At 35.6% G+C, this 26,526-nt stretch overlaps 1 protein-coding gene across 1 annotated transcript; it reads right to left on the reverse strand.

Moving 5' to 3' along the window:
* Positions 1 to 643: 643 nt before the first annotated feature.
* On the reverse strand, positions 644 to 25,955 carry LOC121416911. The gene is made up of 12 exons (XM_041610438.1): positions 25,643 to 25,955; positions 18,611 to 18,769; positions 17,432 to 17,576; positions 16,992 to 17,081; positions 16,047 to 16,433; positions 15,377 to 15,487; positions 14,680 to 14,880; positions 13,073 to 13,423; positions 12,009 to 12,092; positions 10,135 to 10,200; positions 9,423 to 9,584; positions 644 to 3,297 (listed from the first exon to the last, which is right to left on the reverse strand). Exons 2-12 carry the CDS (start codon positions 18,755 to 18,757, stop codon positions 2,660 to 2,662), a joined length of 2,382 nt encoding a protein of 793 aa, XP_041466372.1. The 5' UTR covers positions 18,758 to 18,769; positions 25,643 to 25,955; the 3' UTR covers positions 644 to 2,659.
* Between the last annotated feature and the right edge of the window lie 571 nt (positions 25,956 to 26,526).

Consider the following 26,526-nt stretch of genomic DNA (forward strand, 5'->3'; position numbering starts at 1 on the left):
TGCATCCCTCCCCATACAACTTTAGCTCCACCTCCCCATGCTTAAGCCAGCCCGCGCCCTTGTTTTCCGTAGCATCTATAATTACATCGTGACATGCCCTTAAACGGGAGATGGATATGGCGCCATACTAATTCTATGTATAAAAAATGATGTTCTTAAAACTCTCCGGATTATTCTTATCATTCATATGTTTTTTTTTATATATATATTAACGGGCAATTATGTATAGACATGATAGAGAATTAGCGGTAGTCTGAAGGGGGGGGGGGGGCGCGGGTGGGGGTAGAAAGAGGAGGGGGGGGGGGGGGTCGATGGCGGAAATGTAGATAGAGAGACGAAATACCAACAACTAACAAATCCAAATCTATACATCATATGAACATGAAAATTAGAATACAGCAAAGATTTTAATAGCATTATGCAGCATACAAACTACCTCATATAAATGTATAAAAAATAATCTGATATTAACGCCAAGGAAACAAAACAGCTTTCATTCCTGAATGATATACCACATGTACCATGTTTTAGGGAGAAGACTTGTTTGAAATATCATGTATTACTTAGAACTTGTTGGGCATAATAAAGACAGAAATTGACGAAAGCGTTCATGAAATGAAAATCTGAAATGTACGACTGAAAGTTAAGTTTAGATTATATACATTATTTTATGTCATTCTTTATCCAACAGTCACTGTATTTGGTCGGTCTAGATTCTGTAGCTTCGTGATGTACGGTGGATTACTATACACAGTAAATTGATTGACAATACATGCCAAATGACAAAGAACGGCTAAGAGATCTTGGTCGAAAAATGTCCACGAGAACAGCAGTTTCGTCCTTATTCCGGAGCAGACGGAAAATAACAAACAGGTTGTTTGTCTCGAATCAAGGACCAAATTGTTGGTTTGATTTACCAATTTTCGACAAAGACATTTTGAATATTCTTTGTCACGAAGGCTTTTGATAATACATTTCCTTTGTTCTTGAATCCGCCTTTTGTGGCTGTATGAAAACTCCTTGTGTCCCCCAGTCTGAAGATGGCATAAAGCAATAGCCTTTAATATTACACCAAACAACCGACTCTAAATCGATCAATTGTCTTCTGGTAGGTGTTTCGTAAAGCTGCTAATTAACGCCTGTGACCCCTTTAAGGGTAAATGATACACATTAGGAGAGCATTTCATCAACATTTCTGTCCGACAAGTTGTCAGGTCTGACAACTTTCCTTCATTATGATCGGCTGAGAGGGAGTGTTACCATAAAATGTTGGATAAAACAGCACATTCTTGGATAAAACGTCTGACAAGTCCTTTCATGAAACGCTCCCCATATTACGATTGGTGTTAATGTACAAAGGATCGCCAGTCGTTAGTAAAGTCGTTCGTAACTTACAATAAGTCAATGAAACACCAACCTAAATATATGATCAGGGGGTGCTTCACAAAGATTTAAGTATGACTTAGAGTTGCACTTAAATGCATAGTTGAGTGCAATAAGATTGCGCGTTGCATATCATATACGCGTCGGCATTTTAATAAGTGCGTCTCTAAGTCACACTTAAACCTTTGTGAAACAACCCCAGGTTCCCGTAAAACAAAGGTTAGCGATAAATTGTACACTCAATTTTCGCGACTAATTGTACATTGTATTCAGTGGAATCAATCGTAGAAAGATATTATGCGATCATTGTTAATCTTTGTGTTACGGGCCCCAGATCGTATTCGAATTGTCTAGTTTCCAATAAGCATGGCAAGCATAAACCCACCAAAGAAAATCTTTAACTATACATAATAAGTATGATTGTCATAATGCCTCTAAAATAATGAAGTAAAAAATAAAAACATGCTAGATGAATAAGTTTTGACTAAGACACAAAATAATGATTTATGAATATCAGTTTTTTACGATCAAACAAAGCCACGTTAGCATAGAGGTCAATACATATAAAAATACAAACAGATCAAAACTAATATAAACATTTACCAATTGATGCAACTACGATAAAAAATAATGAAATAATAGGCAAGAATTTAGGTGTTTAATTTTATTTTAACATTTCCCATAACCATAATTATTCTTCTTATTATTAGCAATATTATTATAATCATCAGTAAAGCAATTATTGAATCCTTCTAAGCTCAATTTTCTATAGAATAATCATTACCACAATGATACAACTACAATTTTACTTGATTCAGTTTGGTGAATGGTAAACCATGCATCTAAGAAAACGATTATTTCGAATACATTCGAACAGAAATTAACGGATTATTTATACCTTTGGCAGAATTTCGTGATTTCATGCAATAAATTGGAACGGTTTTGATCTTAGGGAAGGGATCAATTCAACACCCTTTCCAACGACTCATATGATATATATTTCTATATCATCGAATAAATAAATGTAAAACAAAACACACGGGGATGGCAGCTTAAGAATAAACTCGTAATGACGTTGCTATCAACTGTGCCAATAAAAGCGTATTTAAGTAATCACCTTTTCTCGCACAAGCCCCCCATAAGAGTATTCTATTGCCGTTACAGGAGCTTGGAATATTAGTTAGGTCCATGGTTATAGTAAAGATACCATACCTTATACGACACTGAATTAATTTCAGGCGACGACACATTGTTTGTGAACAAACCTTTTAATTTTCTAGCAATCTGACGCTGCTGAGTTTGGGGTTTGTAAAAGTTTGTAATGTGCGAAGTTTTTAGGACCTTCCGCGAGCGCTTGTGGACCAATTGTCATTATCACAATGCAGTGGCTTAGATATTTTCCTTTAATTAGATCTGAGAATCCATATTTACTTTCATCCAACGGCGCGACTGATAATAGTTTCTGGAAGTCATTCTCATCTCCCCTTAAGACTATGACATATTCTGTCATGGTGCTCTTGAAATAATCTTCAATTCGACCTTGAGTCAGCTCGAATTCCTTACATACGCGTTGAGATGCTACAGCGCCCCCAACGGATGACCCAGGAGCGATGTCAGCAACGTTCAAGACGTAAAGCAAATCAACGTTCCCCAACGGACTGTGCGGATCCTTCTCTATGGCCCAATCGTAGCCGAGCTTCTCTGCCACCATTTGCCGGTCAAGTGGTTCGTTGGCCTCGATGAAAATGCGACTGGGATACTCGAGAGCCTTTGTCCGATTAACGACCTCCTCAAGAGTTGTCAATTGTCCCATTTCAAAGTCTTGTCTATTCGTGATGACCCGTGGAACAACCTTTATACTTCCGGTAACAAATTTATGCAGGTATTCGTTTTTCATGTTCTCCCTTATTAGCGCTGGATGAAAAGGAGGAGAATGCAAAATAATGGATTATATTCCGGTTCCGTGCATTAGTATTATTTTGATTTGAAAACATTAGACCAAAAGATCGATACCATGTCTTAGCAGAAATGGAAATAGTGCATTAACGCGGAGGGTTTGGTTAACCTGGACTTCATTCATTGCCAGACAAAGCCTTTATATAACTTCACACTAAACATTATCGTTGACCCTACAATCATGACAATCATCGTTTATCCCTTGGTAATCGGAGGGTCGTCGTATTGCACCCTCATGACTCGGGAGATCGTACGATTAACATGATACGACCCCACTGGCTACCGTACGATTACCAAAGACAAAATGTAAATTGGGAACTGCTTGGAAGGTAAGTTCATCAACATTTTAGAGGTCGGGGATTTTGGAAGTTTAACACCTCACTCCTTAATGACAATACTTTCGTTGAAATCATTCGTAATTGTATTGCAGAGAATAAATTGTATCATTATAATAATTTAGATTTTGGGATTTCTTAAAGTGTCAGATGAGATCAGTTTCAATAAACTGTTCAATAAATAAATCTAAAGAAAACAAAACATATGAAACTGACTTGGTCCTGAAATGGAATAAATTAGAATTAGATTATGATAAAAATCCGTCCAATTCCCTTTTAGATATGATAAAACAATGCAAAACTCGAGAAGATCTCGAGTTATTATATAAAAAGAAAACGGACGGTGCTATCGTTAGATCCAAATCAAACTGGATCGAACATGGGGAAAAGAGTACCCGATATTTTTTTTGATTGAGAAAAGATAAATCAACGACAAAATTAATTTCATAAATCAATTTCAAAAATCAATAACGAAAAGGGGGAGATTGTCGAAAGTACTAAACCTATTGTTCAGGCCATTAAACATTTCTATGAGACAATGTTTTGTTCTTGTGATCCACCAATGGTCTCTTTTGATGATATTTTGCCTCAAGATTGCCAAACGTATAAGCTATCGGTTAATGATAGAAAACATAGTGAAGGTCTAATATCGACGAAAGAATTGATGGATACCTTAAAACAATGAAAGATAATAAAACCCCTGGTACAGAAGGGTTTCCATGTGAGTTTTATAAGTTTTTTTTTAAGATTTAGGGGACCTTTTTTTGAATAGTTTTAATTTTTCATTTGAAACAGGTAAATTGTCATTAAGAGCAAAGAAGAGCTATAATCAATCTTATTTCCTAAAAAAGATCACGATCTTCTATATTTAAAAAAATTGCGCCCGATTTCTATTTTAAACACTGATTATAAATTACTTCCGAAGTGCCTTGCACAAAGATTAAGAAAAGTAATAGATGATATCATTAGTTCGGATCAAACAGGCTTTATTAAAAATAGATACATAGGAGAAAATATAAGACTTGCGTTGGATATGATAGAATATACAAATAGTAGTAACGTTTCTGGTTTCATTTTATTAGCAGATATTGAAAAGGCCTCCGATAAGTTAGAATGGTCATACATGTTTGAAGTGTTACAATATTTTAATTTCGGAGAAAATTTCATAAGATGGATTAAAGTAATATATACAGATATATATATACTCCTGTGTCAATAATGGTCATGCCTCCGAATTTTTCAATATCACTCGAGGTATTCGTCAGGGCTGCCCCCTAAGTCCATTACTTTTTATAATTTGTCATGAAATATTGAGTATCTGTATTAAAAAAGACCCTGGCATTGAAGGTATTTTGATAAATGATGTTGAAGCTAAAATCAATTTGTATGCCGACGATACTGTATTTTATATAAAGGATGTAAAATCTCTCTACAGAATTTTCCATATTTTTGACAACTAAACAACATATTCTGGATTACAAATGAATCGCAATAAATCTGAAATCTATACTGTATTTTATATAACGGATGTAAAATCTCTCTACAGAATTTTCCATATTTTTGACAACTAAGCAACATATTCTGGATTACAAATGAATCGCAATAAATCTGAAATCATAGCACTTGGCTATTACAAAGCCCACCCTCCGGATATTCATACTACAGGGTTAAGGTATTCGAATGGCCCTTTTCATTTATTGTATGTACAATTTACTTATGATCCAAAAGATCTTTATGTACTCAATTATATTCCTGAACTTGAAAAATTAAAAAGAACTCTAAAAATATAGTCGCAACGAGACCTCACGCCTTTGCGCAAAATTACTGTTGTCAAAAGTCCGGATATATGTCAACTTATATTTTTGTTTTCTGTCCTTCCAAAACCTTCTAAATGGTTTATGCAGGATCTTAATTCTGTAATCTTTGAATTTGTATGGGACAAAAAACCTGACAAAATTTATCGTAAGACTATTGTTGGAGATTACACTGTAGGAGGCCTAAAAACATGAAAAATGTTACACATACAGTCAGTTATTATGGGCTTGAAAATTACATGGGTGAAAAGATTTTTCAATGATTATAACACAGGTAAATGGAAATGTTTTGTTAACTTGTTCCTAAATGGTCTTGGTAATAAACTTTTTTTATTGCAATATTAGAAACAATGAAAAGAAATTTCATGTGGATAATATTTTTATTAAAGAAGTTTTGCAGTCTTGGTGTGAGTTAAATTTTAATGAAAATCCTCCTGCTGAGTTTATTCACAATCAGGTTATATGGAATAACTTTTGTATCAAGGTAAATGGTTCTTTACTTTTTTAAATTTATTGGATAAATAAAGGTATTATTAGGTTAAATCATTTGTTGAAGCAGGATGGTAACTTTCTCTCACATTCTGATTTTGTTTGTAAGTTTGATATTCTTGTATTTTTTTTTATTATTATTCTGTTATATCTGCCATACCAATTGAATGGAAAATTGTTTGCAAAGAACCTCCCCAAACAAAAGTGAATTACCAAGAGGAAATTATATATAACATAAACAAGGTAACACAAGTGTGTAAATATATTCATACGTGTTTTGGGAAAAATTTTAAATTTCCTATTTCACAAATCAAATGGAAAAGTATTATTTCAGATCCAATCGTTACTTTGGACAAAATCTATATGATTCCTTTTAAATGTACTTTTTCAACAAAGCTTAGATATTTTCAGTACAAAATTTTTCATAATATTCTTGGCGTTAACAAGTACTTGAAAACTGTTGGTATATCACATTCTGATTTTTGTTCCTTTTGTTCAGCACACACGGAAACTATTGCTCATTTATTTTGGGAAGGCCTTACTCGTCGATTTTTAGATGATTTTGAAAAATACACTCTTAAAAGTGAAATAAAATTATTTTTTAATGACTTTGTATTTGGCATACCAGCTGGAAATTCTTCTTTTGATATTTTATATGCCAAATACTATATCTTTTCAACTAAATGTTTAAAAGGAAACCTATCAGTCTCATCATTTCAAAAGAAATTAAAGTATCAGCATGAGATAGAACGAACTATGCACATGCAACAAAATAAGTTTATTGTATATCTTGATGAATCGAGGCACATCGAGCTTATTTAAATTATGTATTGGGTATATGTATGATATTGAATTTGATGTATCACATACATTTTGCATTTGTTTATATGCGTTGTGGAGAAATATTAAATAAAGACTTTCTTTGAAAAAGAAAAAAAAAATGGAGCGATTGGAGCTAGAATTCTTAATGAAAATAAACGGGTAGGAAAATGGAGCTAGATTTTTTTTTCTGAAAATAAAAGGGCAGGAAAAAAAATCAATAGTTAAATAATGAATAATTATTCAATGTATGTAGCATTACTTAATCGTGATAATAATTGACCAATAAAGTACATTCCCTAATCATGAGAGTATCTTTTGATATCCACCAAGGCAATATGATACAACGCATGGGTGTGACGTGTATGTACTGTATTTCGTAAAGTCTGCAGAACAGACACGGCTACAAGATGGATACGAGACAATAGTGGCCCCCTGAGAGAAAACGGCGAACGATGAACGAGAGTTATTATATTGTGTACATGCATAATTTACATGGTAAAAGATAAGGCCATGTGTCCTTTATTGAGGAACGATTGCCCGATGATGAACTGGAGAAGAGTTGGTATACAAGAAAACCAGTTCATATTGTAACACTGAGTACAAAATAAAACAAGTTATCTAAAATTATATACAACGCTCTCAACTGTATTCACTTTTTATGCATAAGAAATTGATCTGATCATATTCTTTTTCATGCACTCTTGCTATAAGAACAGCGAAAAGAGTTTCTCAACCAAAAACTATAACATTTTGAGCGTTTATAGGGAGTTGGAGGAAACAGTATGATTTCGCGTACTACTAACGCATAAATTAGCATGACCACTTATTACATAAAATAATTTAGTATACAATTTTGTAGATTATGTATTAGACAACGAGCGTTCGCGTGGTCGACGGCCGAAATCTCAAGGAGGGGTCTTGGTGCCCCCCTTCGGCCATATGAACTCCCAAAATACCCCCGCCTAGATAGGGTTTAACCGTTTAAAAACCATTGTCAGGTTCACAAATTATTGGGGTGGTTCAGGCTGAAAATATGTATAGTTTATTACACAGAGTAGAACTCACTGAGCAAAACGCTGAAAATTTCATCAATATCAGATAACAAATAATAAAGTTATTGAACTTTAAAGTTTAGGCATATTTTGTGAAAAAGGTCGTCATGAATATTCATTAGGCGAGCTGATGATGTCACATCTCCACTTTACGTTTTCTTATGTTATTACATAAAATCATTTTTTTTATTATTTCATACTTGTGTGAATAAAATGGCTCCCTTACATGTATATTGAAATAAGTTGCAGCAATAAATATCTAATGCATTAAATCAGTTGTCAATCCAATTTTTCTAGTTCTTGGAGGAAAATTTTTGAATGAACCTAATTTCATAATCGCTAGAGGGTATTCATTTGTCTCGCAATCTACTATGGTCAACAAGGAAATTCGTGATCACTCTCGCAAAAAGTGTTCACTGGCTTTCTAGGAAATTCGTGATCACTCTCGCAAAAAGTGTTCACTAGCTTACAAGTTCACGAGCTTTCGAGTGCCGCTGCAAAGACCCTATCCCTGATCACAGACGTGATGGCGTAGTATACAACATTCCTTGCCAGGGATGTGACGGGTCTTACATCGGAGAGACAGCCCGACCGATAGTTGAACGCATTTCTGAACACAAGCGCGATGTTCGGTTACAGCGAACCGACACATCCGCGGTGGCAGAACATGCTTGGGAGAAGCAACACCACCCAGATTGGGAGGGTGTACATTGCATTGCCAAAGAAAGACATTGGTATACACGCAGGATTAAGGAGGCTATTAGTATACGTCTTTGTCCTAACAATTTCAACAGAGACAGCGGGATCGACATCCCCGATTTCTGGATGCGAACCATCCGACAGCACAATACCCCCTTACCTGGCAGTGCACGCCGACCCGATCGTTCCCGGCCCCGATCGAGGGACCGCTCAGCCAGTCAACCCCCGCCCACGGGAAACTAGCGAGCCCGCCAATTTTGGTCTCATTTGCATATACCCCCGGCTTATTTGCATAACTCCTGACCAATCACACAACGGATCAGTGCCCACCTATTGTTCTCGCGTTTGTGCGTACGGTCTTGGAGGTTAGTATAAATAGAGTACGATATCGGACAATCCGTGTCACTTGATAAAGAGTTGCAGCGGCACTCGAAAGCTCGTGAACTTGTAAGCTAGTGAACACTTTTTGCGAGAGTGATCACGAATTTCCTAGAAAGCCAGTGAACACTTTTTGCGAGAGTGATCACGAATTTCCTTGTTGACCATAGTAGATTGCGAGACAAATGAATACCCTCTAGCGATTATTTCAATCCGCAATAATGAACCTATTTAGTAAACCTAATTTCATATAATAAAATACAAAAGAACAAGTGGAGACGTGACATCATCAGCCCACCTAATGAATATTCATGACGACTGTTTTACAAAATATTACTAAACTTTAAATTCAATAACTTTGCTATTTGTTGTCCGATATTGACGAAATTTTCGGCATTTTGCTCAGTGAATTCTACTCTATTTATTAAGCTATGAATACCTTCCGCCTGGACCACCCTTTAAACAACGTTTTTACTCTGCACAAACAAACTCACATATCCATACGGCATCCGCAATGTCACGTTGATTCATACGGTCGAGAGCGTGTGCTAGCTTCACCAAGCCTGCTATGTGCATTGTGTCATCCCTAGTAACGCCGAAAACATCTAGCCTGTCCCACATGTCTTCAAGAATGGAAAAGTCCATTCTGTCAATAACTAGAAAGGATTAGAAAAGTATTTGGGGCAAAATATCAAGCTGAATTCTTTCTGAATATTTGAAATTAATAACTTTACGTGTAACCGCTTTGCAAATGGGTTTAAAAGGTTAATGTATCACAGCTTTGTTCATCATGTTCATTGTTTAAATAAGTTTCGTTAAAAACAAAATTCTATTTTATCAAAGAAGCACCTTCGTATGGCTTTAAAGCTGTAGTGAGATCTTATGTTTAGTTTGAAATGAGGAAAAAAAGACGAAAGAGAAGACTGATAAGAAAATGAGAAAGAAAGGGGAGAAGAAAAAGAAGAAGGAGAAGGAGGAGGAAGAAGGGGGAGGAGAAGAAGAAGAAGAAAAAGAAGACCAAAAAAAAGAAAGAGAAGGAAAAGGAAAAGAGGAAGAAGGAGGAAGAAGACGAAGTAGAAGGAAAGGAAGATACAAGGAAGAACAAAAGAAACGAGAGAACGGATAAAGATTCATAAAGATAATTTTGATAATTATTGTAAAATGGTGCTTCAGAGGAAAAGCAATATTTATGAATTCTCAATTTACCTGGTATCGCAGATGTTCCCAGTCGCTTATGAGATATCCTCCTCTCACCGCCTTTCTGAATTCCGGCTATAAAACGAAATTTAACATAATTATTGTTTGAAATATTTTGCTGATGCCATTTCTTTGTTTTTTATTCAGTTCGCATTTATTTCATCTCTAAAAACAATGAGTACATATTTGCATCAATTATACACATCAATTATACAGATTAATGATAAAGCTGATAAATCACACAAGAATAACTTCAGATAGATACAATGCTATAATTTGGCCTGTATGGTCATAGAAGAAATGAAATAGGAAGATTTGAGATCTAAAGCCAGTAATGGCCCTGTGAGATAAAGTCTCCTTAACTATCAAATGCTTATGTGGAGGCTACTTTGCATATTATAATAAAACAAATATCTACATGTATACAAAAAACCACAATAGGTGACATTAGGGGTGACGGATACATTTTTACTTCTATCCGTACTACGCAGGAAAATTTATTTAAACTGCCAAACAGAATAAATAAATGCTCGTACAGTGTAATTGATCTTCTGGGAAAGAACGTTCGATGCCTGCCAATAAATTACTAGTAATGAATGGTCAATGGGGGCAGAGTAAGCTTGAGCCTTAAAGGTCAAGTCCACCCCAGCAAAATGTTGATTTAAAAAAGGAGAGAAAAATCACATTGGCATAACACTGAAAATTTCATCAAAATCGGATGTGAAATAATAAAAAATTATAGCATTTTAATTTTTCGCTTATTTTTCACAAAACAGTGATATATGAACAACTCAGTGACATGCAAATGAGTCAGTCGATGATGTCTATCACTCACTATTTATTTTGTTTGCTAGTGTTTGAATTGAACAATATTTCGTTTTTTTTTTTATTTGACCATTACATCGGGACCAACTTAGTATTAAACAATAGTATTAAACAATGCTAATTCCACATATTCAGGGAGGAATTAATCACTTTATCACTTGACAATGAGGAGAAAATTAGAGGTTACACTTCGTAATTCCGAAGGTTCTTTATTCTGAAGGTTCGTAATTCCAAAACACGTACATTGCCAATAGCTCGATGTTCGTTAATCCGAAAACGTTAAAGGGTTCGTTAATTTGTGGCGTTATTTCGAAGCTTCGTTATTCCGAAGGTTCGATAATCCAAAAACGAAACAAGGTTCGATATTCCGAAGGTTTGTAAGTCCGAAAACGAAATAAGGTTCGTTGTTCCGATGGTTCCTTAATCCGAAAACGAAATAAGGTTCATTGTTCCGAAGGTTCGTTAGTCCAAAAACGAAATAAGGTTCGTTAATCATTACGTTTTCGGACTAACGAATCTTCGGAATTACGAACCTTATTTCGTTTTCGGATTAACGAACTTTAGGAATTACGAACCTCAATTTGTTTTCGGACTAACGAACCTTCGGAATAACAAAGCTTCGGAATATCCAAACCTTCGGAATAACGAAGCTTCGGAATATCGGAACCTTCGGAATTACGAATGTATGCGAAAATTAGAATATTTCGTATCTCAAATAATGAAATACAAAAGAAAAAGTGAGTGGATGACGTCATCAGTCTCCTCATTTGCATACCGACCAGGATGTGCATATAACTGTTTTGTGAAATTAACTGATTAAACGACAATTTAACATGTCATAACTTTCTCATTAATTTTACATCCGATTTTTGAGGAAATTTTCAGTGTTTGGTTTGTAGAATTTTTATCGTTTTATTAAAATCAACTTTTCGTTCGGGTGGACTTGTCCTGTAATAACCCAACATATATTAGGCATTTCTGTTTTGTTGTCAGTATCAGCAAATCATAATCAAAATTTAAGAAAAAGCTCAAGAAAGTCTCCTGTCTGAATTACTCACGTTCTCTTAGTTGTACATAAGTATGATCATTTTCATTTTGAGCAGTTTGCATCTCTCCTCCGTTGGCATCCTTAATCACTTCGTCTAGATAAAGAAATAGACAGAAATATATCCATATCATATACCACATACTAAACGATTATTCCGTTCTTTGCATCAAAACAGGAAAGCTCGAAAGGTTGAATTAAGCCAAGAATAAAATACTGGTGCATTGTTTGACGAAAGCGTTCAACATGTTCAGGACTGACAAATTGACACTGTGTGTAAGTTACCATACTAAAATTTAGATCGCTACTCATTTAAAGGTAAATGCTAGTTTTGGTAACGATATCAAAATGAATTCTTAAAGAATCCAATGAAATGACAATCAAAGTGTCTGTTTGCATAAATAAAAATTATGTGCCAAAGGAATCTGGAAGAAATTGTGTAATTGCTGAGAAATCAGCAAATCAGCACAGGGTTCGGGTAGAGCGTCCGGCCCGACATTCAAAGCAATAATTATACACTGTCCCACGTGCGCTTATCTGTGTCGGGGATCTTCGGTGTGAACATTTTTCAGCATAGATTTCAAGATTTCACAAAGTTCACTTTATGTAACTGTACCAGATCTAGATCCTCGATGATATACAATTATTAAAGCCTTGTTTTACAGACTTTCTCATGAAATCAGTGCTTTTTTAATACTGCAACTACTGAAATTTCTCTTTAAACGAAGCCTTACCTTGAACTTTTTACCGCCAATGCGCATATTTAAGTCGATGATTATCATGATTATTGCATCAACGAGATTCTAGACTACCCATCCTTTTTGGTACAAGTCCATAAAGTGTGCCTTCGTATCCAACCCCCCCCCCCAAAAAAAAAAAAATCAACAACAACCCAACAAATTTGTCTCTCTCTATATCTTTTCGCATTTCCCCCCATTTTCCCTTCTTCCATTTTTTTTTTTGGGGGGGGGGGGGAGGGGCAAGTGGGCGTAGATACAGTTTTACTTTATTGATACTTATTCATTTTGGTAGAACATTATTTCAATATTACCCGACAAACACACAGATAAGACTTACAATCAGGATTCGCTTCAGCTGCTATATTTGCCTGTTTCTCAGTTGGCTTCGCATCTTCAGTGCGAAAGATGATGCTTTCATAGTCGGGTTCCTTGGTGCTAGAATCAGCAGTGCCTTGCCCTTGGGGAGGGCGCCCTTCATCCTGCAAACCTGTAGTGTTGACGTACGTGTGTTGTACAAATTTATTTTCTTTGGTGTCCTCAGGTGGGTAGTTCACGTATTTGTGGCACTGTGAGATTCCTGCACCTGAAGGCGGGACTTGATTACTTGGATGCTTTAGTTTAAGGGACAACATGGCGCTAACCATCGAAGAGTGAGCAGATACCCGCTGAAGGTACGTTCTTCTTTGTTCTTCGGGGGGAAAAATGAATAAAAATATAAGGAAAAACTGATTCCGCAGAACTGTCGTATATTTTTTTATGAGAAATAGACTATTACAGGAAGATCGGTTTATCAGGCAACGAAACAATAAGCGGAGAGGGACATTTTGCGATTCACAACATTTCATGATATCGGAGTACAAAATGTGACACACTTTCGCTTCGCGAATCCTCCTGATAAAGAAATGTAAACATTCGTTTACTTTTAAATCTACATACTATTCAAAGCTAAAATTGAGCCTGGCACATGGAAGTTTTTGGAATGTTTTTGAAGGGCAACTGTATTATTATATACAGTTATTATGATTATTATTTTTTTCAATCAAATAGCAAGCTATATTTGAAGAGCTCACTTGCAAAAGGGGTGAGGTCCATTTTTCATCAAATATGATTTTAGTAGCTCTATAAAACGATACCCCCAAAAAGTTGAAATTCCCATTAAAAAGTGAACTAAAATGCCAAAGAAAATCTCTTTTTTTCAAAAGGGGGTTGGTCCATTTCAGTTTTGTTTCAAAAGGGGTTAAGTCCACACTGATTTTTTTTTTGAAGAATATAAAAAAATATGAAGACAGGTCGGTTTCTTTTATACCAAATTTTATGTTTTTATGGTAGGGTATCATGAAAATAAACAAAAACAAAATAAACAAAATAATTTTCTTGGAGTGGACCTAACCCTTTTTGCAACCAAACTTTTCTGAAGAGCTTATTTGTCAAAAAGGGTTATGTCCATTTTTCATAAATGTTACTGTTTTCTGTCTCTAGACCTCTAAATTTTTAGTCGCTCTGATGATACCAAGAAAAATTTGAAGTTCAAATGAAAACTTGAATAAAAGTGGAAAAGAACATTCACTTTTCTTTGTCAAAAGAGATTGGATTCATTTCAGTTTGCTTGCAAAAGGGGTCGGAACCACAATGATACGTTATTTTAATATATAGAAAAAATTGAAGACAGGTATATTTTTTTATACCCAATTTTACGTTCACATAAAAGGGTAGTACATCATGACAATTTAGTTTCTTATAAGAATATTGCAATAAGTGAGAATACACAACAAGGTTTTTATCGGAATGGTCCAAAGCGGACCTAACCCCTTTTGCAACTAAACCCTTCATTTATAGCAAGGAAATCATTTCTTTTTTGGAGGGAGGATACTGATCATCGACAGAGAAACGTGTGTACATCTTACTTAGTTCATAAAATAGGAGTTTAAGCACAAAATATCTTACCCTCTTTCTCACTTTCCCTCAGCTCCCCTTTCCTTAGTTTCGAAGCAAGACGACTGGCACCAACTGACTCCAGAATTTCAGCCAAAACAGGAATGTCGTTCATACACGGATTGTGCTTCGATTTCCAACTAAACAGTATATGCTCGAACTTTGATCTGCTTGACATGGCCCAAAGGTTATTGATTTCGGCGTCCGACATACCTGACAAACAAAACCAATCAATTCAGGTCAATGGCATCGCACATACGTATTCAAATAAGGAATTCGTTTTTAATCATCGGCAACCTTTAGGTTGCACGTCCGACCATCGTTCTACACATACTGCTCTTTGTTTTAGATTTGAAAATTTATATGATACCCAGACTAGAAAGATATTTGTTCCAGATGAAGGAAATATAATCAACACAACCACCGTCATCATCCTCATCATCCTCATCATCATCATCATCATTATCATCGTCTTCATCATAATCATCTTCATCATCTTCATCCTCATCATTATCTTCATCAACATCATCATCATCAGCTCCATTATCATCATCATCTTCATCATCATCCCCACCACCACCACCACCACCACCATCATCATCATCATCAATACCACCACCATTATTACCATCTTCACTTCCTCCCCCACCGCTATCATAAATTAAATGACTATAATGACCACAACCATGGTAAATGTTTCCAAACTCACCTAATTTCAACCCGAGCTCCGTTACCAACGAGGCATCTAGATTTTTTGCGAGTCTTACCAGTTCTAGGTCATTGACACGCAAAGGCTTAGCATCAGACGGTCTTGTGTTTGCTGCAAGAAAAAAAAAAGTTAATGAATATTCACATAAGCAATTCGCCAGGTGACATGTGTGGGCCGTGGTCGTCTGTTAATGGTGACGCCATTCCAAAGTGCGAATAGCGCCTCATCGTAATGTCCCAGGCCGTATACCATATGGTGCGACAAAGTGTAAATCAAAATGATATGCATTTTATAGCGCCAAAACTAAAATGTTGCGCTGAAATATCTTCCCAGATGCTGTACATACTGTTGGATTAGATTTTTTGTTTTTACTTTAATTTGAAATTTTGTAAGTTGTTGAATTTATAATGTCAAGGGAAGTTTTTCCATAGTTGTGGGCACGTCTGAAACGGTCGTCCTTTATCGATTTTAAAGTATGGTGAGTGTGTATGGATGATACATGTTTCAGTTCGCACCCCCATTTTCCAAAAAAAAAGAGAAGAAAATTGCAGAGGGAGGGGAGGGGGGGGGGGAGAAGTTGATGTTTTTTTTAATTCTGTGCAATACAACCCCTTACTCATGGAGGGACACAAAGTTCAGAATTACGTTCTGGTTTGGAATGTTCGCATACCTTCTTTTCGGAAGTGTTCGATGATCTGTCCAATTTCCCTCTCGTCCTTCTCAGAGAACCAGGTTTTCAGAGAAATCGTTGACCTCTCCATACCAGCGGCAATATGTTTGCAAATGACATCATTCAGGTCATCAGCAAAGCGATTCGGTAATGACTTCACCCTCTTCTGCAACTCCAGAACGCCATCTTCATCAATCGAAGCGACCGTGACCTTTATACTTCCGGTACCATCGTCGGGCAGTTGCATCCGGATGAGTCTTAGTCCGAGTATATGGATGCATGTACACAGCCTGATGGCAAACTCGTTAGGTTCGGTTAGGCAGTCTAAGATCAGGGAGAGCGGTACCTGTCCTTCGCTCGAATGCATGGACACCCTGAATGAAAGTTCTGACGAATAAAGTGTTCATGAGAGACGTTTAATGTCAAATTTTGTATACCATTTAATACCATAGCAAGAACGACGTGGACTGCGATCAGGCAACGATATGTCACACGGTTACTTCCTTATATGATATAAACTGGTGGTCTTCGAACCAATTGGTTAGTGAAAAGGGGTTAAAGGATGCTTGGGGACTTCTGGAGAGGCGTGTAAAAGGGGGCATGGGGTTGCATATACACTGTAGAAAAATATATTGTGTAAAATCTTTATCACCACGAGGGTAATTATGTCCAGCCAATTTGGGACAGTATTTTACCCATTACGGGAAGCGTATTGTCCGGTAAGGTTAAAAAATAAGCAGCTATTAATTTAGAATTGGCAAAATTTTCATCACACTGGATAAATAAAAATGACCAAGAGAAATGCCGAATGTTGGTTGGACACAAAATGACCCTAATGGAGCACTCTTACCCGATACTTTTCTCGGATGTACACTAAGTGACAGTATACACGTGAGTGCCCCCCATGAACAATACATTAAACCAAAACCAAGTTGGACGACGAACCTTTTTCTTGCTGATAAGTCCTGACCTCGTACTCGAATTGTCTCGATGAACCAATGACTGCAACTTTATGGGGTGGTACGAAACCGACTTCTAAAATTTGAAGAAAAAATTGGGAAAAAAAACATTTGACCAATGTGTTTTTAAACAGAGTGATCATCGATCAAATTGGTCATTCCTTTTTTCATGTCATTAAAAATGAGAATGATTTTATTCATGTAAGATTTAAAGTCATCAGAAATGTCATTTCATATCCGAGACAAATTATCGTCAAACTTATAAAACAAGAATTTAAGGTTGCCATCACAAATTCAAATATATCATAATTATTTTCTCTCTCTCTTATTGTCTAATGGATTTTTGTCATAAAATCAAAATAGTATTCTTTATGTTGATGCGTTTTATTAAAGCATGTATTTAATCAGAGTGAACAGTCATCTTACCTGTTTTGGTAAGCAAGTACGCCAGATCCATCCGTTCCATTTCTTTGAATTGGTCAATCAAAAACTTCCTGGCGTCCGGTTGGGTAAAGTTAGGATACATACCAAGCCAGGTGCGCAACATATTGAAAATCCCATTCTTGATATCCTTTCGAGTTTTATAATGAGGGTGGGGGTGAGAAATTGAATAAATGTCATTATTGATGACAGGCATTGTTCATTGAAGGGAGTCCTTTATTGGCCTTTCTTGTGAGGGAAGCTGACAGGAGATTTGTCTTAGCGGCTTACAGATAGCTCAATAACAGAGAAAATATAATGTCGAATGCCAGTCATGACGAAGGACAACATAAAAGTATTTGTCGAAAATCGGTGAATCAATACATGCTACAGTGTACATAATGTATTTGCAAATTTTCATTTTTTCGTCATCTCTGACACTTAACAGGAAACTGCTGTTCCTGTTTACTAATTTTCGACAATGACCCTCCAGCTTTTTTGTTATTTGACGGGCATTTTCAATGCATTTAATCTGTTCTTGAATCATCCGTACGTAGCTGAGCGAATGCTCTCTTATTGCCCCAAACTACACTATCATTTACTTCATATTATTTGACCAAATAAATGTACAATATAAATGAGAACATTCGTAACGTTGATTTCGACAAATACTAATAGAAAAATTTTATCTTTACAGTCAAGGTAATTGATTTTAAGACAAATTATGACCCCTATTTCAAACAAAAGTTCCTTGGGAAATCTCGTGTGAACATGATTTTCTTTCGATATCTGACATAACAGTCCACAATACGATTTGTTTATTCGGTTTATTGCAGTGCTGCAAGGGGCCACGCCCATTGAAAAAAAGAGAGAAAGAGAAAAAAAGTTGGATTGGTATATCAGGGCCCTATCTTACAAAGAGTTGCAAATGATCTGATCAATAACAACTACATGTATGGACGGCCCGCAAGGTCAACATCTCACATGTTTAAAATGCAAATTTGTTTTCAACACATTTTCTAGATATGATATATATTCATACATTCATCATTCTCTTGAAGATTCAGTGGGATTCTCTTTACATGTAGGAGATTGTGTAAGTTTTCTGTGGTAGGGATGGATCTTAATACAGTTTAGATTGATTTGATCAATGGTAACTCTCTGTTAGACGGGACCATGTATTACCCCTTTATATTCTTCTTTCCAGACCAGGATTTCATTATACACGAAACCAAGACGAATCCCAAGGCTAAGCCAATCATCAGGGTTGACCTTTTCTGCTACTTTGTAAAGTTGCATCTGCGTTAGCTCAATAGGACTTGCCATGCTCATGCCCTTCTATATCTACAAAGAAAATGGATACCAATAATATCAATGAAAATAATAATAGTATTGAACGAAAGTCAAGCCCAGAATGGTTTGTGGCGGTACAGATACTATATTGTTATCACCATTTTATTATGATTATATTTTTAGGATCATTATTATTGTTATTATCATTCATATCATTTTGAAAGAGTATCAAAGTATTTTGAGGACGTTGGTTTACATATTTTTGATTGACATGAAGTATAATATTTTATGATAAATTTATTGTGTGAACACTGGAGTTAATTTACATGTAACACCAGCCAGGTATCTTTATGGAAAGAAATTAAAGGTGCTGTAACAACACCAGACTGCTTAGGCGTTAGGCTAACATCACATATTCATTTAAGCAACACCAATCAGTGTTAAAACAATACCACTTGTATTCTTATCTGGCGTTCTTTAAACACTTCCCTGGTGTTTTCAAATATCCTATATGCCAGGCTGGTGTAACATAAACTCCAGTGTTTTGCAGTGTAGCAATATTACTATACTACTGATATACTACTACTACTGCTGCTGCTGCTGCTGCTACTACTACTACTGCTGCTGCTAATACTACTGCTACTGCTATATACTTCGACTACTAAAACTACTTCTTCCATCACCACCCACATAAACAACGATAATAACATTGATAATAATAATGATAGTAGCAATCATTAAGGTCTGGTCACACCGCCCGATCGTTGTTGGAGCGGTCGTGGAGCGGTAGGGAAAGAGGGTCGAATTTCGCTCACGAAATTGGGGAAAATATCGAAAATAACAATTGAAAAAAAGAATCGAAAATTGGTGAACGGTATCGAGCAGTTATCGTGGGTATGATTTTTTTCTCTCCGCTCCATGACCGCTCCAACAATGCTCGGGCGGTGTGACCAGGGGCCCGTTGCAGAAAGAGTTGCAATCAAAACGCAACTCTAAAAATCATGCGCAACTTGATTTTCAACCAATCAAAAGCGCGCATTTGGGACTTGCGATTGATTTTTTGACTTGCGTTTAAACGCAATTCTTTCTGCAACGGACCCCAGGCCTTTAACGCTGGAGCACCGATTAAACGTTGCACAATTTTTGTAAGCGTTTTACGAGCGGAAACAAGCGGGACTTTTTTTGTCCCTTTTTGCCAATTTTTCATGAGGAAAATGTGCCCCCTTCGAAAAATTATGGATCCGCCCATGATTTTTTGTTTACAATAAGCCATACAAGTTTCTAACGGAAGAGATTCTGAAAAAAACCAAGGTTGTGGTTAAAAAATAAATGGAGAAAATGAAATAAAGTGAAATGTGTTCACAGATGATAGATTTTCTTGAAATATTCAATTAAATCATTGAACACGGTATTATTCGAAATCGTGTTTATTCTAAAAGGGATTTCCCCCCAATTATAAAGGAGTTCCGTCTCCACATGTGACTTCCACCCACGCTAAACAAATATTAACAATTTATCCTTTTATGGTCCAATTGCAAAATGTTTCCATCCTTTTTTCTACAATCATGATTTCGAGTTCGAAGCTTTCTTCCGATCAAACAACCTAATTCTGCAATTACGAAAATTATTTTAATTAAAAAAAAACAAGTTATCAAGAAGGACATGCATATGGCTGATCACGGTCTAAATAACTTAAATCTAAATTCTATTAAACATGTTAAACGGAAGAAAATAAAATCCACAATCAAAATCTTGAATAATTGTGTCATTGCTTTTCGGTCTGGAAATATATTCAACTCAATAGTCACGTTTATATTGCATGGCAGTAATGCGTTCCCCGTTTTATTGTACATGCATACAATATCTTTAGCACGGAGATACAGGATCAAGTACAAACTTCACTTTATAATTTACCTTACAGGTCCAAAGTTCAAGAGGGTCTTTAAAGGACTTTGAAAGAAAAAAAATAGTTCAACTGTATTTTAAGGGGGAGGGGCAAACAGACCAAACCCATGTGTTTTCTCTCATTCACAGTGGTTTATGAAGAGTAGTCGTAAAATCGACCTTTTGGGAAGAACTACATGTATGTAAAGATAAAATAAGCTATAAAGTGCGTATCAAAAAAAAGTTTACACTTTGAAAAAACCCTGGGAATTTAAAAATATAGAACATGAGGGTAATATTTTCACATCATATAATCTTCGGTTTGGCTCTCATCTATCCAATGAAAGTAAAAGTTTTAATAGAATGTTACACTTGAGTTAGCACTGTCCATTTTTGTAAAGCTCGCAGAAATCTGTTTGTGCAGAAATGGTTGTTTTCACGCCGTGTCAAGGAGAAAGGGCGAATTCAAACTTAACCTGCGAAACATTTCTCACACATTTCCCTTGCACGTTCAGTCCATTGAAATAAAACGGATACATTCAAGCATTTTGTAACAATTTTGCCATCAAATTGAGAATTTAAAACATATAGAGCACAACCTTTACCCTTTTTGTGCCAGCTGGATCTGAGGACATACCTCAATCTGAAAAAGTTTAAATCAGATATCTCCAGCATTTTTTCACTATGTTTTTTTTATCATTTGAATTGGGTTTACATTTCATTTTTCATTTAAAACTTGTTTCTGCACACTTCCCCCAAGTTTGACAATGATTAACAAAATGAAAATCAAGACTAAGCCATTTCATGTCAATCACAATTCAGGGCAAAGCAAATATCGTCACGACGGCCCTCGGTACATGGGGGGGGGGTGGGGCGCAATGCATTCTTCGAAGTGTTTTGGGCATAGAAACAAGTTAAAAAGGTAAAATATATCTTCAAATCAATTTTACCAGCTAAATTTTATGTGTTCTTCATGTTTAAGTTCTACTTTTATTCCCATAACTATTTCAAAGTTCTTTCTTCATCCTTCTATCCTTCCTGCTTGTTCTTTCTTTCTTTTCTTTCTGCTATTAAATTTCCTTTGTTATTTCCTTTATTCTTTCTTTCCTTAAATTTTGTTCTTTCTTCCTTCTCCCGTGCTCAGTCTCCCCTTTATTTTCGCTCTTTCTCTCCTTCCATTACTTTCTATTTTTTTTATTCCGCACCTGCCTTAATTCTTTCCTCCCTCTCTCGTCCTTTCTTTCATTCTTCATTTTTTCATTCTATTTTCCCCTAATCTTTCTTTCCTTTCCTTCCTTTCTTCCTGTTTTCTTCATCTTTGTTTCTGTCAAAGAATGAAAGAAACATTTTTTCTTTCCTCCTCCTTTTTTCTTACTTTCATTTTTTCCTTTCTCTCTTTTATTTTGTCTTTCACATGTTTATTCATCTTTTTTTCGTTTATTTTTCCGTCTTTCTATATTCATTTCAAAGAATGACGTAAACCATTTTTCTCTCTTTTATTCTTTTATTTTATTTTTTCCCTTCATTTTCCCTTTCATATTTTCTTTCTTCTCAATTCATCTCTTTTCTTTCTCTCCTTCATTCTTCCGCTCACCCTTCCAATTATTTATATTTATTCACAAGTCTAACACTGTGTAGCCTTCTTTGTTGATTTTTATTTTTTTCAATTGTCCCGTATTTCATTTTGTGAAATCTGGCCACCCTGTTTGAATCACTGAAGCATGTAAATTGGTCATGAAAATAACGAAAAAAGTTGAGAAAAGATCATTTTCAGTTACCAAAATGAAATAATACATGCCTAACATATTTCAAAATCGTATTTTTTGTTTTCAATAAATGTTCATTGAACCGTGAAAGGATGAATATTGTTGAAGATACTCTTCCCAAAATAACTGCCATCGTATTCTATAATTTGTATTGATGGAAATGTGTAAAAATCCAATTATAGCAAATTTGGACTAGTGTTTATTCAACGGTGAAATTTAGCAAAGAAAGTTGTATCTTCTGTTAGAAAGTATCTTTTACAAGCTTTCTGACTATTTTTCATGTTGAGAATATGGAATAATAGTTCCAACAAAATGGATTCAATGTAATGATATTTGGCTTGTGACTTTTGAAAAGTGACATTTTTGCCTTTTGACGGTGCTCATTGAAGCATGACGTAGAATACGTCCAAAACATTTACTCAGAGGATAGGATATAAAATTACCTACGCGCTCATGTAAAAATATATTAAATATTCGCATTGGTTCGGAAATTATTGATGTTTGTTAAAGGGGGGGATTACTTTTTTTGTTTTGTATATTTAGTTCCCAAGACCCCATACTTTTCCTTCGTGGTCAGTTCCTTAGACCCACCATTTACGAGTTTCGTGAGGCACACCCCCTTCCAAAAATAAACTGCCCCCGGACGTGTACAACACTCTGTCTGCCATCACTTCATAAAGTGGTTCAAAGTGAATCTTGGTATCCTTAATACCTTTGAAGTTGTGACACTACAATAACCATGATAACTACGTACTGAATCTGACACAAAGAGGTTGACGTCTCGTCAAAATTCTACATATATTACGGTCCATGCACGGTTTTGGTTGAATTGTCAAATTTGAGTTTGCGCTTGCATATAATTTAGTAGACGCGGAATTATGTGCGTATTAAAACGGTTAATTATCAAATGATTTATGAAGGCTAAAAAACCCCAACAAATTACAGAACAATTATGACCTTATTCACACACCCGTATTATCATTTTTTTTAGCATTTCTTGTTTTAAAACATGTATTTTATCGGCATTTTTCTGCTTTGTTCTTTTATCAAAAGATTTTATTTTAATTCCTCTCCATCTTACAACGTCGCTAACCTTTATACACAAAGCACTGTTTCCTACACGGAGCGCTACTGGCTATTTAATAATTAATGTTATTTATATCCATACAGTTTTTGCTATGTGTTTTTTGGAGGGGGGGTGCACTCGAAAACCATTTATGTTATCTATATTAGGAGAACATTTCACCACTGTGCATATATACATGTATGTGTGTGTGTGGGGTGGGTGGTAATCTACATTGTAACTAATTATCTTTAGGAGTGGGCGGTCGCTCCCCATTTTACGCAGCCCATAACCTAATACATAAACATAAACAAATGAAATGAAACTGGGCGTTGTGGCGTGCGCCTATAATCCAAGCTGTGGGGAAGTTACAAATTATTGATTCAGAGGTTCAAGTCCTGACCATGTTCTTTCGGATGGTAAAGTTAAAAACTCAAATACATACAAACACCCTTGTCTGGTAGAGAAAAAAAAATGTCCTGTAGATTTTAGAATGCAAGAACCAAGTACAAATCTGAATCCAATTTATACTTAACATTACAGTACCGTAGGAATGGTGCCTTGTAAGAGGGAGTGCAAAATGATATTAAAACAGAAAAAATACCATTGCTTTTTGTACAAGAAGGAGACTTGCAATGTGCCTTTTATGTATTTTTTTTGTAAACACGAAATGAATAATTATCGGATAACATTTTATCTCAATAGCTAATTAATTAATTATGTATGTCATATAAAACTCACGGTATATTACAATTGTTAGAATTAATATCTAAAGATGCATAAAACTATACAAATGCATATACATGTATATATATATATATATATATATATATATAGGGCCTATATATATATATATATATATATATATATATATATATATATATATATATATATATATATATATATATATATAGGGCCTATATATATATTCTATGCGGGATATGCAGGATATACATACGTATATATATACACACAGACACACTGTGGATGAGTGTTTCCAATGTGATCAAACAGTAGGGAAAGGCAGGCGGGGTAAGTTGTGGCACTTTGCATTTTGCATGTTAGAATTGATATGACTAGTAAAATTGTAGAAATAAGTACCCTGCCCTTAAATTTGATCCTTGGGAAATATTTTTTCATCCAATTATACACTTCTACCCCCACACTGAAAGTCATTGTAACCTTTGAAAAAAAACAAATGGCTCAACCTGCCCCATCTGTGGGATAAGTTGTGCCACCGTCTGGGGTAAGTTGAGCCATAATAATTATATACAAAATCTATGCGGGAAGTACCAGGATGACAATTTTTCTTTTGAAGTCTTTTTACTTATTAATTCTTAATAAGCACTAACACCTTCTAAAAGTAAAAGAACTGTCATGTGAATTTGCTCCTTTCTGGCTGCATATCAATGGCCTTTTACGGTTTTTTTTTATTATTATACATCACCATAAGAATTACCATGGCTCAACTTGCCCCATGTTGATTTGGCTGCAGTCCGAACTTATTGCGATGTTTTCACATCCACACATTTCTTATGCATTCATAATGTAAAAGACCATGACAAGAATGAGAAACCATACCTGGACTAACAATATTGTTCTTATTTCTATAATATATTTCAAGACGTGAGTGGGTAAAAAAACACTTATCTATTTCACACCCTTTTTTATACTTTCTTTGCTGAAATTTGTATATTTCCCCCTAAAAAAGTACTTTTTATTTCAAAGATCAAAACAAAGTGGTGGGCTTAAGGGTTATGCAATGGGTCATCAATATATGACACCACCACAATGTCTGACTCATTCATTATTAGCTTGGGGTGGTTGCTCAACTTGCCCCTATGCTCAACTTACCCCGCCTTCCCCTATATGTGGCTGGTATCGGCCTAATCGGCTAAACCCAGTTATTCGGACATCACAATGGTCCAAGCCAGAATATATATTTTCTGTTGCTTGTAAGTTATAGGCCTATCTTTCTCCCTGCATAACAATACATAAATTGGTACAGTATAGCGTTACATTAATAATAATATTACATAATATGATCTTAGTAGTACAGTAGAACTAATTCAACTAATCGTCAACTAAACCAGGCCTGGTTTGTTACTAGTGCATATGACAAAAAGTGAATTCTGCCCATGCGAACTACAGTAAGCCTATATTGAGGGAGTAATCTAGAAATTAATAGGAAATTGAATGGTGAATACTTACATAGTTTCTCCTATTGAAATAAAGATGGTTTCCCCCTGTAAAGTCTACTTCGATTGCATGCCTATCTATGTAATTTCCACTTTGATTACTTCCGGCTTGCTGTACTGCATAAAACACTTGTAGTGTCGCCGCAGAAGCAACATAATTTGTTGCATGAAACCTCCAATGAGAGCTTACTGGCACGGTATAAACGAAGCTTGTTGAAATCCATATATTCCCCTTTCCATAAGGGTATTCCCCAACTAAACACACGCAGGAATGGTTAAGTAAGTATTGGATTACGGCATTAAGATTTCCAGGGGATCCGCCGAAGACAAGGTGTGCGAGCAGCCGGCGAAGCAGGCCACCAGTGATCGTCTGATTCCAACATGTGCATAATACTACTGTAACCCAAAGAGCTGTTTGCAGTTGGTCACGGTTGATAGCCCCGTACACGTCATGGCGAGACCAATTCTATACAACACAATTCTTTTCATTCCTATTTGTATTGTTGTTGAACGTGTTGTACTCCCAGGTGCGTAATATTGATAAAAAGATTAATTTGTTTGAAGACCCGTTGACAGTTTTCTTCACCCTTCGTAGCCCCCCCCCCAAAAAAAAAAATAACAACAGTTGATTGTACATTTTCTCGATTATATGATTATATCATTTTTTCATTTTCATTTTAACTTATATGGTCATGCGTTATGAGCTCGCCCCCCAAAAAGGGTGGTGCTGTTACACATTTTCGCTTTGTGCTATAGTAATTCTTAATTATTTTCAAAACCATAGAGGCTATTCCAACAAATTTAGTATCATTTTAAAGCTGAATTATTAATGCAATAGCCTGGAAAGTTTCATTGCTGTAGACTTTTTAGAACTTGAGTTATAGCTCTCAAAAGTCA

This window comes from Lytechinus variegatus, chromosome 6, assembly GCF_018143015.1.
Source record: "Lytechinus variegatus isolate NC3 chromosome 6, Lvar_3.0, whole genome shotgun sequence".
NCBI lineage: Eukaryota > Metazoa > Echinodermata > Echinoidea > Temnopleuroida > Toxopneustidae > Lytechinus > Lytechinus variegatus.

Bases quoted from the DNA above. Each gene is read 5' to 3' on its own strand.
- LOC121416911 (XM_041610438.1), bottom strand. From the start codon at position 18,757: ATGAGCATGGCAAGTCCTATTGAGCTAACGCAGATGCAACTTTACAAA. The intron at 16,434-16,991 runs GTTCGTCGTCCA...TTTATTCGTCAG, and splicing joins GACTTATCAGCAAGAAAAAG to AACTTTCATTCAGGGTGTCC. The intron at 12,093-13,072 runs GTAAGTCTTATC...TTCTTTATCTAG, and splicing joins AGCTGAAGCGAATCCTGATT to ACGAAGTGATTAAGGATGCC.